General features: G+C 44.5%; 1 protein-coding gene across 1 annotated transcript in view; it reads left to right on the top strand.

The window, feature by feature from the left end:
• CDH12 (cadherin 12) overlaps nt 1–17,978 on the top strand; it is a 953,181-nt gene that overhangs the window by 863,488 nt on the left and 71,715 nt on the right. The window contains exon 10 of the mRNA XM_090049941.1: nt 13,648–13,835. Coding sequence (XP_089906067.1) covers nt 13,648–13,835 — 188 coding nt within the window. The remainder of the gene's footprint in view (nt 1–13,647; nt 13,836–17,978) is intronic.

The raw sequence follows: 17,978 nt of genomic DNA, 5'->3' as shown, positions 1-17,978 counted from the left end.
AATGGGCTTTTCAGTCCACTTATTTACATATCTGTATGAGAGTGGCTGAGTGCTATGCAATTGTCTGCTCCAGGTTGTTTATCAAACAAAGAAAGCCACAGGAGAGAAAAGGGGAGAAAGAACACTATAAGTGATCCTTTCAGAGTTTCATTCAGAATCTCTGAAAATGTGACAATATTTTGCTTCTCACTTTTAGGAACTCACATTTAAGACTTTTGCTATCACTTTTTATAAACAGATCACATGTGAGACAGAGCAAATGTTAAACCATGTCATCCCAATTTTATGAAATCATTTTTCCTGACTACATTGTACTTCAGACAGTGAAAGTCTGTGGAGAAAGTAACAGAAAGTTTCAGGCAGGAAAGTTGCACACAGTTAATAGTGGTATCTTTAGTTTGTGTTTTTGAATAAATATTAGTAATTGTATAGGCACGTGTTAATTTTTTGCTTCCTTGTATTTTGTGAATTTTGCTTTAAAGCTGGGGTGCAGAGTTTGTCAAAAGAACTTATATGGCACTGTACTAGTAGAGAAGATATACAAATCTTTCCACAAGATATTAAGAAGCTGTGTTCTAAACTGTTAACCAGAGCATCACAAATTCCATCATCTAATCCTGACACAATATTTCACTATCTCTTTAGTATTTCTTTTACATAACATGATTCAAATTTTCTGGAAGGAATAAGCTCACTGATTTGTTTCCTGGTTCCATAGTACAGAATAGTAGCTTTTGACTTCTGAAAGCTGCTGAGACAGTGAGGTGAGAAGTAGTGTGGAGGATTCTTCTGAAGTGCAGACTCAGCATTCTCTGCTTGCTTCATGATGATATGTGAGTTGTGGTTCTCAGTAATAGATCTATCACAGATCCCTTTGAGGTTAAAATGGGAGTTAAGGAAGGCTGTGTCATTGCTCCAACACTCTTCTCAATATTCCTTGCCGTGATGGTACATCTGACCACCAACAAGCTTCTAGCCAGAGGGTGGCTAATTTACTGAATGGACAATAAGCTGTTTTACTTTAGCCAACTCCAAGCCAAAACCAAAATCACTCTGACCTCAATCATTGAGTACACTGATCATACTCTAGTGTGTACTTCCTTGGAAGAAGGCCTTCAGGCAATTGTCACCATCTTTACAAAGGCATACAAGAAAATGAGATTGACACTTAACATTAAAAAAAGAAGGTCCTCCACCAACAAGTTCCTAATAAACAGTTCCCAGCCCTGGTAATCCAGATCCAGGGTAAGACTTTGGAGAACATGAAGTATTTCCCTTACTGGGGAAGTCATCTCTCGCAAAAGGCTGACATCAATGAAGAAATACAACATCACTTCAAATGTGCTAATGCAGCCTTTGGACCACTGAAGAAATGGGTGTTTGAAAACTGCAACATAAGATCTGAAACCACGGTTATGGTTTATCAAGCAGTTGTGATCCTCACCTTGCTGTACAGAGCTGAGACATGGACAACATACAGGAGACATCTAAAGTTGGAGAAGCACCATCAGTGGAGCCTGCAGAAGATCTTCTGAACCCAGTGAGAAGACAGACTTACTAACGTTATCATCCTTCTGCAAGCAAACACATGAGTATTGAGGTGATAATCATCTGATATCAACTTCATTGGGCTGGCCATGTCATCTGGATGTCTGACTCCAGACTCCCAAAGCAAGTTTTATTCTCCCAGCTCAGCCAAGGCATATACTCAAGAAGAGGGCAGAGAACCTGCTTCAGGGATGTCCTCAAGGTCAACTTAAAAAAAAAGTAACATTAGTGTAAACTCATGGGAGGCTGTCATTTGGGGCTGTCCCAAATGGAGGAAGAATCTGCTTCAGGGAACTTAGGAACCTCATGACAACAACAGAAGATGGAAAAGCGGGAGCAGCACGTTGCAGACCAAATCAAGAATCCAGCACCACACACCCCACACAAAAACCTATTTCTGAGTTGCAATAGTGTGTTGATCCTGGACAGGCCTCATCAAGGATCTTCAGACACACAGATAAGACCATCATGGAAGAAAATCACACTTAACTGTTAGGGATTGCTGAAGACAAGAAGAGTGCAGAATATTACAGTCTGCCTTCTGGCAAGGTTGGGTCACCAGGAGTATATAATGCCAGTGCTCTAGAGTCTACAGTAGCTCTCAAGAGCTTTCTGGGCACAAGTCAATGTTCTTTTTTTGAACAATAAGCCCCTATAGGGCCTGGGCCTTACATACCTGATGCTTAACCTTCTCCCTTATACCCCATCACAATCTGTAAGGTCTGCTGAGAAAGTACCATATGCATATGCAAACCAATGGGCCAAGTTTGTTTGGTGAAAATACATGGGAGGTTGTTCTGAGTAGTTGCCCCTGTGCTCTGGGAATCCCTCCTCCTTGAGACTTATTAGAGCTGGATTATGGACGTCTCCTGGAAGCACTGTAAGACCTTCCTACTTGAGTAGAAGTTAATCAGGCAAAGCTAATCTGGGACACTGTTTAGGGAGAGGTTGCCCTACACTTTATTTTACTACTGTAGTGGTTTTTATAAATTATGTTGTTCTTCTGTTTTACTCTCTTTCATAAGTGTTTTTCTGTGCCTTCATAAGGAAGGATGCCATAGCCATCTAATAAGTAAGTAAGTAAATAAATAAATAAAATAGTGGTCTTACAGAAATACTACCAACTGAGTTGGGTCATATAAATACCAGTTACTATCCTTGACGAATATGGGAAGAGAGGAGGAACAGTTTTTCTTCATGATTACGGCTTGAATTTTTGTAAAGTATCATGAACTTCTATACTTTATAAATGACATAATGGGTGCATCTACATAAGGTACTAACTGTGCAGCAGCCTAATAACACTGCACAACAGCGTGCCAGGCAAAACCTGTGCTAATATGCTACTGCGCAGTAGTAGTAGGCCACTGCACTGTTAGTATCCAAAAGAACCCATCTGCTGGCACTGCTGCAGAGTAGCACAAGTTACTGTGCATTGCTTTAGTACTTGGTTATCCAAGTATTAAAGTTAATGGGTATTAACAATGGTGCATTAATGAAAGTATAAATGCACCCAATGTTATGTAGAAATATCTGGATAATCTTTAAAATTAAAAGAAAAAAGTTGACTATATTTGCTCTGCTTATACAATTATTATTTAATATGTCTTTCTTGTTGAAAGATTGTTCTAAGAAAAGTTGTTATACTATACTGCAAAATTAATGCCAGTGGAACCATTTCATATAGAAAAGAATAAGGCCATTATTTTCAACTGGTCACTTATCTGGTAGCTGTATAATGATTATGAGGTAAAAAAGAAAAGCCTTTTCCCCAAGTTCCAAGGAAGGCTTGATTCAGTAAGCAAGACCTGAAAATGTCTAGGATCACTGACAAGATAGGGGCCTGCACAAAATTCCATTGCTTCCACAACTTTCTTTTAAAAAACGTAAGAAATGGTTGTGACATTCTCAGGGGTTGGAGCACCAACCCAACAAAGTTGGAGACCTAGGTTCAGTTCTTAATACAAACCAAGAAAGTTCAAATTCATATTTCCCAACTCCCAGGAGAGGACCCTAACAACTAGGTACAAGTTATTTTTGGGTGGAGCACTTTCTAACACTCTGGTTATAGCTGTGCCAGTGTTCCAAAATGAATATAAGATGAATGGAGCCAGAGAGTGAACATGACTGAAATGTAGTGGCTAGCATGTCAGGAGTCCATGATTCTGAACATGGTTTCTTGAATTTTATCTAATATCTTTTGAATGAAATTGTCTTTTCTGCATTCTGTTGGAAGATAGGAGTTGTAGTTTGAATACCCTCAGTCAGCTGAGAGCACTGAACCCACATCGCCCACTTCCTGGACAAGCACTCTAATCGCTAAGATATTAAAAGTGGGAGAAGAACAGCACCACAATCTTCTGCATTGCTGCAGGTTCTGCATCCTTGTAGGAAAGAAAGGCCTCTATTGCATCTTGAATAAGGCTAGGAATAAGGCTAGACCACTAATCCCTGACCTCAGAGTTTCCTACTGGGTAGCTTTTGGAAGCATGGTGAATTTAAGCATGCAGCCTGGAACCTCTGAGAACTACTGAGGCTCTCAACAATTCTGAGCATGGTGAATTTAAATGACTTCCTGCTTCTATTTTCTATATGCTATTTTAAGGTGCTCAACTCAAGCTATGAGTAATACCAGCTGTCAATAGGACTTTTTATATGCTAAGCATCAGATACTGGTTTGGCCTAAATATATTTTGACTGATGTCTATCCCCTATATCCTGCTGTCCTTATTAAAAAAAAAAAAAAAAGGGACTCCCATCGATTTTTTTTTTTCTTTATTAAAACATGTGGAGAGCACAGTTATAAAAGCAGTTAATAACCTGGTTGTTTTGTTAAATTCCAAATGGTAGGAAAATGTACTAGTTTTGATGCATTTGGAAGAGAGGGACAAAAAACAGAGAGAGAGAGAGAGAGAAAACACTAAGGCTATGTTCCCTCAGAAATCTTGTTTTCCTGCCAGCTTGTCTGATGTGTTGCTAGAGAGTCTGGTCTTTCCAGGTCCATAGTTCCTGGGGTATCCCTTACAATATGGATTTTTTCAAAGTAAGGAATGCTAGAGGTCCCAAACTGTACCCAGGGCTGCCCTGCCATGCAGGCTACTTCAGAGTTGCGGTAGGATACCTTGTTCCTTGACTAAGAGTCTGGCAGGCCTGGGGAACTGAGAACTTAGCTGGAGTTCTCAGCCTATAACCCAGCAGCCCTTGGTTGGTAGGCTAGGGTGCAGCTCTCTCACCAGGGTGGAGCCAGAAGAATGCAGGCAGGGATGCTGTCTGTGCTGTACTGTCCCTGCCCCGTGCTCCCAGGCTGTGTCCTCCAGCCTGGCTGTCCCCTGGAGGGAGCTGCCCAGGCAGGCAGACACCCTGTCTCACCCGAGGCAGCACTGAGGTGCCAAGTGCTGGGGCCAGGTGGTCGGGATAGGGTCTGGGCAGCGTGGGGGGAGGCGCCACGGAGAAGCCAGCCTGGTCAGGCCCTTACGAAGATGGAGTCTGGGCAGGAAGTGGGAGCTACTCTTGGGCACTGTGTGCTTGAGCTGTGGTGGGCAGGAAGGCAGGGGTGCCCAGTGACATCCATGGTGGGGCCTGGCTCAACACATGCAGCTCCACAGGGATGAGCTGCAGCCACCCTGTACATGTGAGGATGCTGCCTGGCTGCAGCATGATGCCAGGCTCGAGAGGCTTCCATCTCTGGGATTGGTCTCCCTGCATGCTGGGTACAGTGCAGGCAGGGCAGAGCAATCCCTAGTGCAGGGGCCTGGCTACAGGAGCCCCCTGGAGCCTGGGAAAAGCCACTGTGGCTGCCTCAGCCTGCCCGTGTCCCAGCCTTGCCCACCCAGAGCTCCCCTCAAGGGGCTGGGGCTAGGGCAGGCACTGCAGGCTCCTGGCTGAGTCAGACTTAAGCACTGGCTGCGGGGTACAGAGCCCAGGGAACAGCCTGCAGCTGCAGCTGCAGCTCCCACTTGCAATGTACCCGGCTGGCACAGAGACCAAGCAGAGAGCTCACTGAGCCCAGTGTCCTGCCCAGCCAGGCAGTGTTCCTTTGTGGGCAGGGAGGCTGTGCCCCATCCTCGTGGAGCTGTGCAGGCTGGCTGGGCCCCACCTCTGGTACTGCTGGGCCCCACACTGTGGCCCCAGTAGCAGAGCCCTGGGGCAGCCCCCGCTCCCCGCCTGACCTCAGCTCTCCTCCAGCCACAGCCTGCCCACAGTGACTCCCCTGGTGTCTGCTGCTCCCTGCTCCTCTCTCCCTCTCTTCCCCCTCATCAGAACATGCTTAACAATAAAAAATTCACAAGTACAAGGCAGTACATGGAGTTTTATTTATTGTCATCAGGTTTTGAATTTTTAGAAAGCCTGGTATTTACTGTAAAAAAAAAAAAAAAAAAAAAAAAAGCAGCAACATTAATTATTAATTATATTAAATATGCAGTGCATCCTCTATGTACCCCCCTCTGTCCCAGTTTTGTTTTTGTGGCATGCCGGCACTGTGGCACCTTACAAGGTAGATGTGGTTTTTTTGGCACTCTGGTCAAAAAACATTACCTATCCCTGCTATAACCTCTCAAAACTGCTGGGGCTGTCTGGACACAGGAGCCTGGAAGACAGGAGCCAGAAGCATGAAAGATTCCTCAGTGACTTAAGTCTCTTTCTCTGCCTATTAGATCATTAGTAGTAGTAAGCCCTGGAAGTCAGAGTTGGGATCCATGGAGCCTAGGATCTCAAGCTTAAATTAGTTTTAACATTTTTTTTTTAAATAGCATACTCATTATTTCAAGGATTTTTCCAGATTTTTGTTTGCACGGGAAATTTAAAAAATTTTAACTTTTCATTTGGAAAGGATATGCTTAATTAATTTTTTTAAAAATGAAATGTCCTATGGAATAGAAATCCCAACTTTTAACCATTAAGGACCAGGCTTGGCAAAGTGTGGTTAAATGATGAGAAATTTGTGACAAAATGTTATCAGAGAGTATTAAGGAACTAACTTGATGTTAGCCTCCTGTCAGAACCTACGCTTTACAGAAGTCAGCACTTGGTTTTAAATACAGGTGTCTGCTTGAATGCAGAACTATATATATTAAGAAAAATGCTTTTATATGCTCAGATTATTTATTGATTGAGTGGATTCTGTTATCTCGCCTGCCACAGACCGATATGCACTCATGTCAAGCAAACCATTCATATGTGTACCAAGCTGCCATGGTTGACCTATCATTCTCTACTCTATGAAGCACGTCTACATGTGCATTTAAGCATGACTAAATTTACTGCATATTTAGCACTTTTTGTCAGGTATCTACACATGCAGAGACTTGGTACTAGTGCCAAGTCCCTCCAACCTTGCCATGTGCCCCTGTGGCCACCAAGGGGAGCTCTAGCCTCCAGCCACATGGCTGACAGCACTTGGCAGCCATGTTGAAGCCAGAGTCAGCTGCCTGCATGTGACAGCCATCTTGGAAACATAGCCCTAACCTCTGATCCCTGGCCAGCATCTTCTCTGCCCAGGAGCCATGTGCCCACCACAGGGGCAGCATCCACCAGCTTCCGCCTTGGCCACCCTGCCTCCCTGCACCACAGCTGCCCCTTCCCCTGCCAGTGACCACCAGTGTCCCACTGCTCCAGCGCTGCCCCTGCCAGCAATGAATAGTACCCTGTGTTCCTGCTACTCATGGTGCTAGCCATGCTGGCCCCAACAGGGCTCTCCCCACCCCACCTAGGCCCCAGAAGAGCCACACACCTGTCAGTGGAGGCCAGGGCACCAGGTGCAGAAGGCCCTGGCTGACCCCCTCCTTCTCCTCCACTCCAGCCCTCCTGCCCCACTGGCCACCCCCAGCACCACTCTTATGATGCACACATGGTTGAAGCAAAAATACTTTATTTCCCTAACAACACCCACTCCTCTTTCCCTGTTCTCTCCCCAACACACAGAACCCCTTCCACCCACCCTCCTCAACACACAGAGTCCCTCCACCACCCTTCCCACCTACCAAAAATAAAACCCCACTTACTATCACAAAACTATTTGCAGTATATCTGGGGGGCTGTGGAGTGGAGGTTAGGAAGCAGAGCCTGAGGGCAGGTGCCCAGAATCACAGCCTTAGGATGTTTCCCCATGGGTCCAGGGGCTGTGGTGACCCCAGTGGGTGGCAGTCTCATGCATGGCTGTGTCTTTAGGTGCATAGTGCAGGGGAAAGTGGTGGGGCCTGGCCCAGGCAGGCTGCAACAGGCCCAGGGTGGGAAAAGTGGCCAGGGGATCTGAAAGGCACCCAAGGACCATCTCCCAGGGTCAGGCAGGGACAGCTACAGGGTGGTGAGAGGAAGCCGGGGCCCTATGGGGCCATGGACAGGGTCTAGGCTGTGAGGGGCATGGACGTGGCCACCAGCCCCAGGGGGATGGCCAGGGCCTGGCTTTTAGTGTGCCCCTGCTGCTGGAGAAGCTCTAGACACTCCCGCTCCAGAGTCTTCATGCCCTGTGGTCCCACTGCACCCAGCCCCGTGCCTCCTCCTGGGTGCCTCCACCTGCTGTCCTGCTTCCATGCTTCCTGCTTCTCTGCCACCACCACCAGCTGCTGGTCCATGGTGCACCCCTGACACAGCCAGTGCATCCAGATGGCTCTAGCAATGGGTGGTGGTGACCCAGAGCCTGCATCCTTGCTGGGGCTGGTGGGCTTTCCCACATGTCCAGATGTTGGCCCTGCAGAGGCCAGAGACAGAAGCCTTTTGTGAGAGTTTGCAACATTTCAGAGATACGGTGCACTGCACTGCCCAGCCTCAGATTGATGGTCATCCATGGTACACACAGACCATGGTAAGTAGAACTGGGCCCAGGTGGCTACCAGCCAAGACGCCTGTTCCCCTGTGGCTGATGGACCACTGGGTGCTGACTGCAGGCAGACTGCTTCTCCCATCCCCTTTCCAGGGTAGGCAGGCCAGGCTGCTGGCAGCAGCTGTTGCCTTGACTCCAGACCTTGCTCCCCCTCTCTTCTGCTACAGGTCAACTGGTTTGCTGCACTGCCACCCAGCTAACAACATCTGGGCTTGGGGCATGCAGGGCTCCCAGATAACTGGACTGAGGGGCTATCCATGTCCCCACCCTCCCTGCAGGGGACCTTTCTGGGGAGGTGCCCTGGAGCTGCCCCCTCCCCCCCTGCATTGCTGCTGTGCCCTAAGAATGCCCCTTCTGTGTGTGTCCTGGGTGGTATGCAATGAGTTGTTTTTGAGGGGTGCCTTAACAACTATGTCCTGCTGCTGTTGATCCTCCTGGTGACCTAGGAACACCTGTGCTCCTGGTTTGGGACCCTGAGCTACAACAGCACAGGGAGCAAGCCCTGATTTCCCAGGGACCTCTGCCACCACCTGGAGGGATACCTGTGGTTAAAGAAAGGCTACAGGGCTACATGTCCCTGCCCCCCACTGCCAAGGAGGACATTGCCGCTGGCATCAATGCCTTCCTCAGGGTGTGAGAGGCCCATGCCCATCCAGCTGCAGAGATGTAGGATGCTAAATAAAGTGTGTTCCACCTCTCCATGTGCTGTAGGGGGGGAACCCATGGCCAGGGGAGTGCAGGTGGACCAGGCAGGGAAGGGGGCAGGTTCTGGGACTGGGAAGGTCTTCCCCTCTTTGTGGGACTTACCACATGTCCAGGAGTAGTGAGGCTGCTGTCCAGGAGTGGTGCAGGCCTTCCTGTTGGCATCTGTTACTGGCTGCTCTGGGTATCCATGTCCCACAGTGTGTAAGTGGACAGTGCCTGGCCAGGGCCTCACCCCCAGGGAGCAGCTGGCACTGCTATCACCCGGTGGTGATGTTGCTAGCTACTCATCATGATGGGGTCTGGGGCTGCACTGAGAAAGAGGCAGCCAGTGGCCAGGGTTCTCTGTGCTGCCAGTGGATGCAGCAGCCGGGGAGAAGGACAGGAAGGATGCTGAAGCCCCGAGGACCCCTCCTCTGGTGATGTGTCAGTGGAGTGGTCAGGGCAGGGTTGGGGCTTGGGCAGGCCACCTCTGCTGGAGATAATCTCAGGGGTGCAGCCTGGGTCCTGGGACACCAAAATATGGGTCAACTCCCACAGAAAAGCCATGGTCTTGCAGGCATGATCAGACCAACGATTGTGGTTGGGCATGGCCATCCACTGTTCCCACAAGGCCTTGACCTTAATATGGCACTTACACACTGGCTGGGAGTGCACTCACTCCAGGGCCTCATAAATGTGGGCATCCCACACAAACTGCCTCTATGTCAGCACTGCCCCAAGTGCCACAAGGTCACCAACCTCCTTTTGGGTCCAGTTGGGGATCTAGGCAGTTGGCATGGACTTGTGCATGTGAGCATAGCTAGGGCTCACTGGGGAGGAACTTGATGACATGATGTCCTGTACTAGTGCTCTGAGCCTCTGCACGGATGTCCCTGTGATGCCAGCCCTGGACAGCTGGTAGCAACACCCGAAGCAGGGGCACGGCCAAGGACTGGGAAATGCACAGCAGAGGCATTTCACTACAGGATCTGCAAGGACAGGAGGCACTCTCAGGGTCAGCAGCAGCAGGAAGCAAGTGCTGGCCCTGGTGCCAGAGACAGCCAACCAGCAGCCCTGGGGGGATACCAGGGCTGGGCAAGGGGTGCAGCAAGCTTCAGCCCTTTGCAACACTCACTTGTGGCTAAGTAGCACTTCTGGAGAGGGGACAAGCCAGGCAGAGGCAACCTGTGGCCTGTCTAGGGGGCACATGGGGCCTGCACTGGTCTGACAGACTGCACAGGCTTCAGCAAGCTTCTGTGCAGCATACCCCAAGGCACAAAATGGCTGCAGGCTTATATAGCCTGCAGCTAGGGGCTGCTAGAGAGAAGCCTGGACCAGAAGCAAGGAACCTGAGGAATGCTCAGGCTGGCCTCTAGTGGCTGAACTGACCCAAAAATTAAGTTAGTACCAGGTCGTGTCTACACAAGCATTACTGAGCATTAACCAACTAAGTTTAGTCACAATTAACCATTTTTACTGAGCAGTAACGGGGTGCACGTGTAGACATGTTCCTGTGCAGCACAGAAAATTAGGCTAATGTGCATTAATGCATCTCATGTAGAGGCATCCTGTGAGTCTTCTCCACTATGAGATACAAATTTAAATTAATTTGTGACAATGACAAATGACAAACTTTTGCAGTTTACCTGCTGCTACTTAAGCTAGTTTGACCTGCTTGTTTCAAGGTTTCTTCTAGATCTGAAGGATCAGAGATGTTCTCCAAAGCTTTAATGACCAGAAGCAACAGGCACCTATTTAGGCCTGTTTTAGATTACTAATACATAATGCACAGAGTAATCTAGGCAGACAGAATGGACAAGAGAAATGGACTAAAGCTAATGTCACAGCAAGTCCAAGACAATGGCAAAGTATGTTCTAAAGAGAGAACAGAGTTGTCATTCTGGTATCGTTCACAAATGCTTTTTATTGTTCACTACTTAAACACTCTTTTTTCATAAAGATCAATTTTAAAGAAAGAAAACAAGTGTTTTCAATCTGTGAATTATATTCTGTAGATTTTTTTTTTCTTCTCGGTTGGCAAGAATATACATTATTTGTTTTCATTATTTTTAAAACTAGGTTGTCAAAGTAGCACCATTAAGAGCTTCCATATGCCACAAAGTTACTGTTATGGGAGTATGATGGCAGTATAATTACATAGTACATCTTCAGAGAGATAACTCTGGCATAACTGAAGATTACTTCTGTTTCAAATTAATCTGAATGACCCCCATTTTTACTGCTGTTGAATTTTTAAGTGATGAAATGCCAAGGCACTGGAAATTAACTGGTGACGCCTAAACAAGCTCAGATCAGTGATGTAGAGTTTCTTTGTCTTCATCTGAGTCCTATACACTTCAGCCAGGAGCAATATTTTATAGAGAAATGTTTGTCTTAATGATCCAAGTACCTTTTAGCTCACTAAGAACATATCAATGTGTAGAAGAGGAAGGAAGTCCATTAGCTGATGTTCCTGTGTTTATGTTCACCAAAATTGTGGGCATAAAAAATGATCAGTATGACCTAGAATTCTCTGAACTTTGCCATAACTATTTGAGGAAGATAGGACAACAGAGCTAAGTGAAAGTGGGGGCTATAGAAAAAAATGTTGGCTTTACTTTTTTTTTTCCTTGAGGGATAACTTTTTAAGGGAAGATCAAGGAGCAGGCATGTTCTCAAACCTTGTTACCGAGTAATGGGATTTCTTATTGTACCTCCTGTACAGCACTTAAATTTACTACTTAATTTATGTAATTGAGGTACCACTAAGAAAAAGCTGAGTATACTCTGACTTGATACTTCTACTTATTTCCCTCATAAAAATTTTTAAGCAGTAAAAAAGAAAAACAAACAAAACAACCCTCCCCCCAAAAAAGAGCTGAGCATGATGATAATTTAAATAGGGGGAAAGAAAAACTAGTGAAAAAATACTTGCACTTAGTCAATAAGCCATAGAAGGGGATTTGTCAAATGAGGATGCTGAGCAGACTGATTTTTTTACATGTTCACAAATGTACAAATCACATGCACACCCCTACATTTTGAGATAGAAAGACTAGGCAGAGAGAATGTAACAACTTCACACATCTCAGCTAGACAGAACCCTCCACACACCATAATATACACATAGATAATTACATAATTAGACATAAATAAGCATTGGCATGCTTCTAAGTCTCAAAAGAGTAATGGTTTTGTCCTCATTCAGCTGTATGGATGAATCCTTTGTTCTTAGGAAATGTAACAGAGCTCAGAAAGGTGACGCAAAATGTACTTGCCCGGTTTAAAGGAGGTACATTTTCTTCTAATACTTTGACTGTTTCCTTTTCTGCTTTCATTAAGGAGTATACATTCATCTAGGTTTCTTCCGCCAAGCATGATTGAACCCATGCCATGCTGAAGACTTCCAGAGGCCTCCAGCTTATACAGCCAAATATATCTATATTGGCTTTTTTAATAAAGCCCTGCAGGCTTGACCTAACCTGTTTACACATGAAAGAGAGAGAGAATGACAGTCGTTGCTAAACCAAAGAAAGTTGATTGAGAGTTGTTTTAGAGTGATCTCTGAAGTGCTCAACAAATTTGTGATTTTGTTGAGAGTCAGGGTACAAGATAGGATAAAGCAAACATGACAAATCTGGGCCTACTGAATTATCCCCAAGTGTCAGCCAGCATTCTGCAGTATCACACAATGATAACACTATCTCGCTATTTGCTCTCAGACCTTACTCCTGAAGAATAGAAAAGAGAATGGTTTCACTAAAATTTATTAACACTAAAGCTAAAACCTTTTCTCCCCTTTTTTCTGTTTGTTTCTGCTCAAATGTCAACACAATTCTGTGGAAGAGGTAAAGCTAAATGTTCTGGACCTACTTCTTCCTTCTCAGTGAATTAGCAGTGTTGTAAATTAAGTGATGTGTTATTAAGAAGGGTGGTCCTGCCTTCCTTTCACCGCAGTAAGTCTTGGATTAATATTTTCTGGAAGCTTTCTGCTGGAATTTTTCCCCCAAATGAAAACAGAGCATGTAGCAATGAAATATTATTAGTTTGCCCTTAAAATTTTAGTAAGAGCACCCTCTGGTGGTTATTAATTAAAGCCCAAACAATTATGTTATTTTTCTCCAGAAATTGCATAACATATTGGATATGACACTATTTTGATAGTTAAGGTGTCAGGTTCAAATCTCTCTGCTGTTACATATTTCCATTAACAAGCCCAGTGAAATACATGAATACATTAACCATTTTTTAACCCAAAACAGAATATATAAAATGGTCGAATTGGTGCATCCAATCACTTTATATAGAATAAATATTAATTTAATTTAAAGGGGTCAAATTAATAAATAGAAACTAAGGACATAAACATGCATCCTTTTAAGATTCATTACAGCATATTTAGAGTCTCTGGGAAATTAGCCTGGACTGTAGCATGCTTAAGTGGTCAAATCACATGTGTTTTCCTAACCTGCTTGTACTGTGACCACATCATGTTTACCAAGGTTGCTTTAACATGTTTAATTATGCCAGGCCACATTTTCCTTATCACATGCACTGTTAACTCCCAAGAATGATTGTTTAACACTTTCTCTCAGGTATATTCCATTTGAAAGTTCCTGAGTCCTCACCTGTTGGTTCAGCTATTGGGAGAATCAGAGCTGTGGATCCTGACTTTGGGGAAAATGCTGAAATTGAATACAACATTGTTCCAGGAGATGGAGGAAACTTGTTTGACATCACCACGGATGAGAACACACAGGAAGGGGTTATCAAATTGAAAAAGGTACTTAGTGCACATCCAAGATATAAGCGAGTAGCTAAAATTTGAAAATAAGTAACACAAACAATTTGGAATCGTACATGATCTGTATTATATCATGGGGAATCGTAGCCTCTTTGAGTCAGCTTCTTGTGTTTATGGAAATTTGTGTGTGTGTTCATTAACAAAGGACTTAGAGCTGAGTTTACAAAGGGACTTGGGTATTTTGATGCTAAATACCTTGCTCAGTTATACAGTGCCTGTTAAACATCAAATGAATGAAGAGTCCGTGGAAAAGGGAATGGAACCCAGATTTCTCCATGCAAGTCTCCTTGTCCAGGTGAAGGCTTTAATCACTGTCTGCTTCTTCTATGACTAAGGAGGCCTAATGACTCTTCAATATATATATTTTAAATAATAGAGATTCAATAACAGAGTGCCTACATCTCAGAAGAGCCTATAGGTAGATGGTTGGGATACTCTTCTTGGAGGTGAAAGGTGTGGTTTTTAAATCCCTCAGGCTGAGGAGAGTTTAGATTTCAGGACTCCCACATACTGGGTGAGTACTCTAACCACTGAGCTATCAGATAAAGGTGGAGGGCCTCACTACCAGTGTATTGAATAGGAGTGGCTATTACCTTTGTATTTTGTGTGGTGTTAGCTGCTGTAAGTGGATGCTAGGTGTGCTTAGAGCTTGCCTATAAGACTGAAACTCTCACAGGATTTAGGCAGAAGTATGCCTAGTTTGAGGATCCAAATAGGCATTAGATGAACAGTGAGTTATTTATTCTTGTGCTTAGACTGCTATAGTTAGGGTGACCATAATAATTGTAGGGAAATCCAGGATGGAGGGTGCCAGGGGGAGATAGTGTGCATGCATACACACACACACACACACGCCCGACCCATCACCTCTCAGGAGTAGGGCCGGCCAAGACAGCACAGCACATACGTGCAGCCCTAACCTGTGGACCCCAGGAATGGGGCCTGGTGGGGCAGTGAGGCATATACACCCAGCCCCAACCCAGCATCTCCCAGGAGAGGGGTAGTATAGGACAGTGCAGATGCCTGTGGCTGGGCTTCAACCACCATAAGAGGCTGGACCCAACTTGGAGCAGCCCCTGTGCAGTGGCCCCTGGGCTCTGCTAGCCTGTGTTGTATGGCCACATAGTGATTCCCCCTGCTGCCATCAGCAGGCTGGGGCACAGTCCCATGGCAGAACCTGGAGCCCAGAGCTGCCCCCCCCCCTCCAAAAAAAAAAAAGGGTCCCTGGTAGCTGGGAGTTGGGAAGGAACCTCCACACTCCTCTCACCCCCAACCCCTTCCTGGGAAGCCCCATCCTTACTTTGGCTCTGACTTGTGGTGGTGGCAGCTGCTCCCTGGTTCCAGTTCCACTGGGCTGTGAGTCTGGAATCACTTGTCCAGTAGAGCCAGGCATGTGTGGATGGGTACCTGCAGGCCAGGTCTTTGCTTCAATTTCCTCCAATGACCAGGTCACTGAGACAGCCTCTAAAATCTAGGACTGTCCTGGCCAATTTAGTCACAGTTATCAAACTATATCTATGGGCAGAACTACATGATTTTGTGAGGTCCCTTTAAGCCCCACCTTCTTATGATCCTATGTCTGTCACCTGATCCTTAACCTTGAATTCATGACCAGGGAGGTATGCTAATAGTAGGTAGGGGAGGACTGCTTGCCTCAGAAGCCTATCCTTCCTTGTGATACTGAACCTAGAATTTCCATCTTTGCTTATTTCCCAAGTAGTAGAACTTTTTTCCTTTTTCCCCTCCACTCCCACAATCTTGCATAGCTCATGATGTTTGATGTAAGAATGTTTGGAAAATTAAATGTCTTGCTTTAAGAAAAATGTGGAGCACCGTTTTGTCTCAGTAGATAACTCAAAAACAGCTACACTTTGAAATGTCACATTTTGCTTCTGGATGGCCTTCAATGTGCTTTGCCATGTTTGAAATGGTAATGAGCATGAATGGTTGAAAAATCAACGCTGAGCATGCACAACAGGATTTGATCAGATTAGATGCTCCCTGCCCATGAACTTACTCTTAAACCTCATCTATGACATTTTTATCCCTCCCCAAAATGTACCTTTGTCACTTTTTTAGCTGCATAGCTGTGCCTAAATATGTACAGGCTACTTTTATGCAAAGGGGAAAAAAGCAACATCAAGCAAAGGTTGTTTCACCTTACCAGTAAACTAGGGGATCTAGATCTTGATTGTAAAAGGTGCTGAATATTTAAAGTTTCCTTAAATATCTGCTAAAATGTTTCCTTAAATGGCTGCTAAATGCACATGACTTACACTAAACAGAGCTAGTGAAACTGCTCATGTGCTTACAGAGAAGGATTTGCATTGATGTGGCTACAATAATGTACAAGACACTGAGCCTAAACAAAGCTTCGGGCTGCTCTGGAGAATGCTTTAAGAAGTCAGTGAACCAAAAAAAAAATGTTGGCAAAAAATGATGAATCCTGAATCTGAGTAGTTTAGTCTCTCTACACTATTTTGCTATACTTATTTACTTAACCTTTTCATTAATAAGGTTTGCTTTACCTGTTATGACATTTACAATAACAATAAAAAAACACTAGAATCAATCGGTCAATTGATATTACCTAAAGCAAACAACAGAACTCTTCCACTTCATAGCAATGCAGGGAAGAGAGAGAAACTAATCCTCCTTTAATCTTCCCCATCAGAGGAAGCCTGGAGACAAAGATAGGCTCTGAAGGTCAAGGAACTATTCTGTGTTGGATGAAGGAATGCAAAGGGAAGATAAATCCAAAATGCAGCCCTTTCCCCTGAAAGAAATGCCTATCTGAATTCACTCTGATCCTTCAGATGGCTCATTACATAACTCTCTCATGTGAAAAGTCCTACTGACAAACACTTTACAGACTTCAGTGGCTCAGGTGCTTTCAGATTCACAGGCTAAAGTGCTCAGGACTCACTGCTTAAGTGGTTTGCTGGAGGGAAGCCTTAAAAAAAAGTAAGTTAAACTTCAGGTGTTCTGTGGACTTAGATATCTTATGAGTGCTACAGCCTTGGTGTACTCAGCAAGACATACTGTCTTTGGAGTCAGGAACATTTTAACTGCAGTACTGTTTTTTGTTAGGGTTTATAATCTATTCCCATTTGAAATTTTACTTAGCAGTGCCCTTGTCAAGGACAGTAATAAGAGTGTTTACTGGGGTCCTAGAAGTTTATAGAAGTTGAAGTTCATAGAAATGAAGTTCTAGATAAACATCTTGCTCTTCCATATTAATTAGGGCTTTTCTTAACATAGAGCAGCAGTTGCCAATCTGTGGTATGCATTAACAGATTTATTATAATTACTTTGTATGATAAAAATGTGCTGGTGATACTTAAGGTTGTATCATTATAAACTGGTGGTGTGCAATCTGGCAGAGTCTGGGAACTGCTGACATAGAGGACATACTGCAGAATATATTTTCAAAGGGCCACCACTAGAGCACACCCTTAAATATTTTTCCTGGAAAAAAGGGTAAGTCTTTATGAAAGTGAATATTAAAGAAGTGTTTAGAATGTTTACGAGAAATCAGTGGGGACTGCCAGTGTTTAAAGTTTTAAGGTTGGATAAATCCTTAAGTACCTCGCTAAATAATGAGCAAACCTTAGGATACCAATAAGTATCTCATTAAAAAATCACAGATGATTAAAACACTGCTTGAATGTGCGAAGAATTGTTCCATGTTTGCAAAACAACTTTACTTTCCCTCTTTCCTCCTCTGCCTCCAGTATCACAGCATATTAACGTCATGACCACAGCACTGTGCTATCTTCAGAAAAAGATGCTTTATTTCCCTGCAGACAAAAACTCTCATTTACAACATAAAGAAATGTTTTTCCCCTCAATGCAGAAAACATGATGAAATCTCCATGTGACAATAAAAAATGTTTCCCTGGACTAAAATTGTTTTGATTAAAAACTGACACAAATCTCATATGCCAGGTGGATGCTTTTAGGATTCTGAGTGAATTGACAGAAAGAGGCAATGCTATGCTTTCCAGACATTTAATAGATTTTATAAGGTAATGTTTTTCATCTGGAAAAGGTGTACAACTTAAATCTCATAACTTAGCTCATTGATTTAACTTCAAGGTACGATCTAGTATGTATGCTCAG

The sequence above is a fragment of the Crocodylus siamensis genome, chromosome 5 (assembly GCF_052110815.1).
Source record: "Crocodylus siamensis isolate JL-2025a chromosome 5, ASM5211081v1, whole genome shotgun sequence".
Taxonomy (NCBI): Eukaryota; Metazoa; Chordata; order Crocodylia; family Crocodylidae; genus Crocodylus; species Crocodylus siamensis.
The sequence above is the reverse complement of the archived record's forward strand: the minus strand, read 5'-3'. Positions and strand labels throughout refer to the sequence as shown.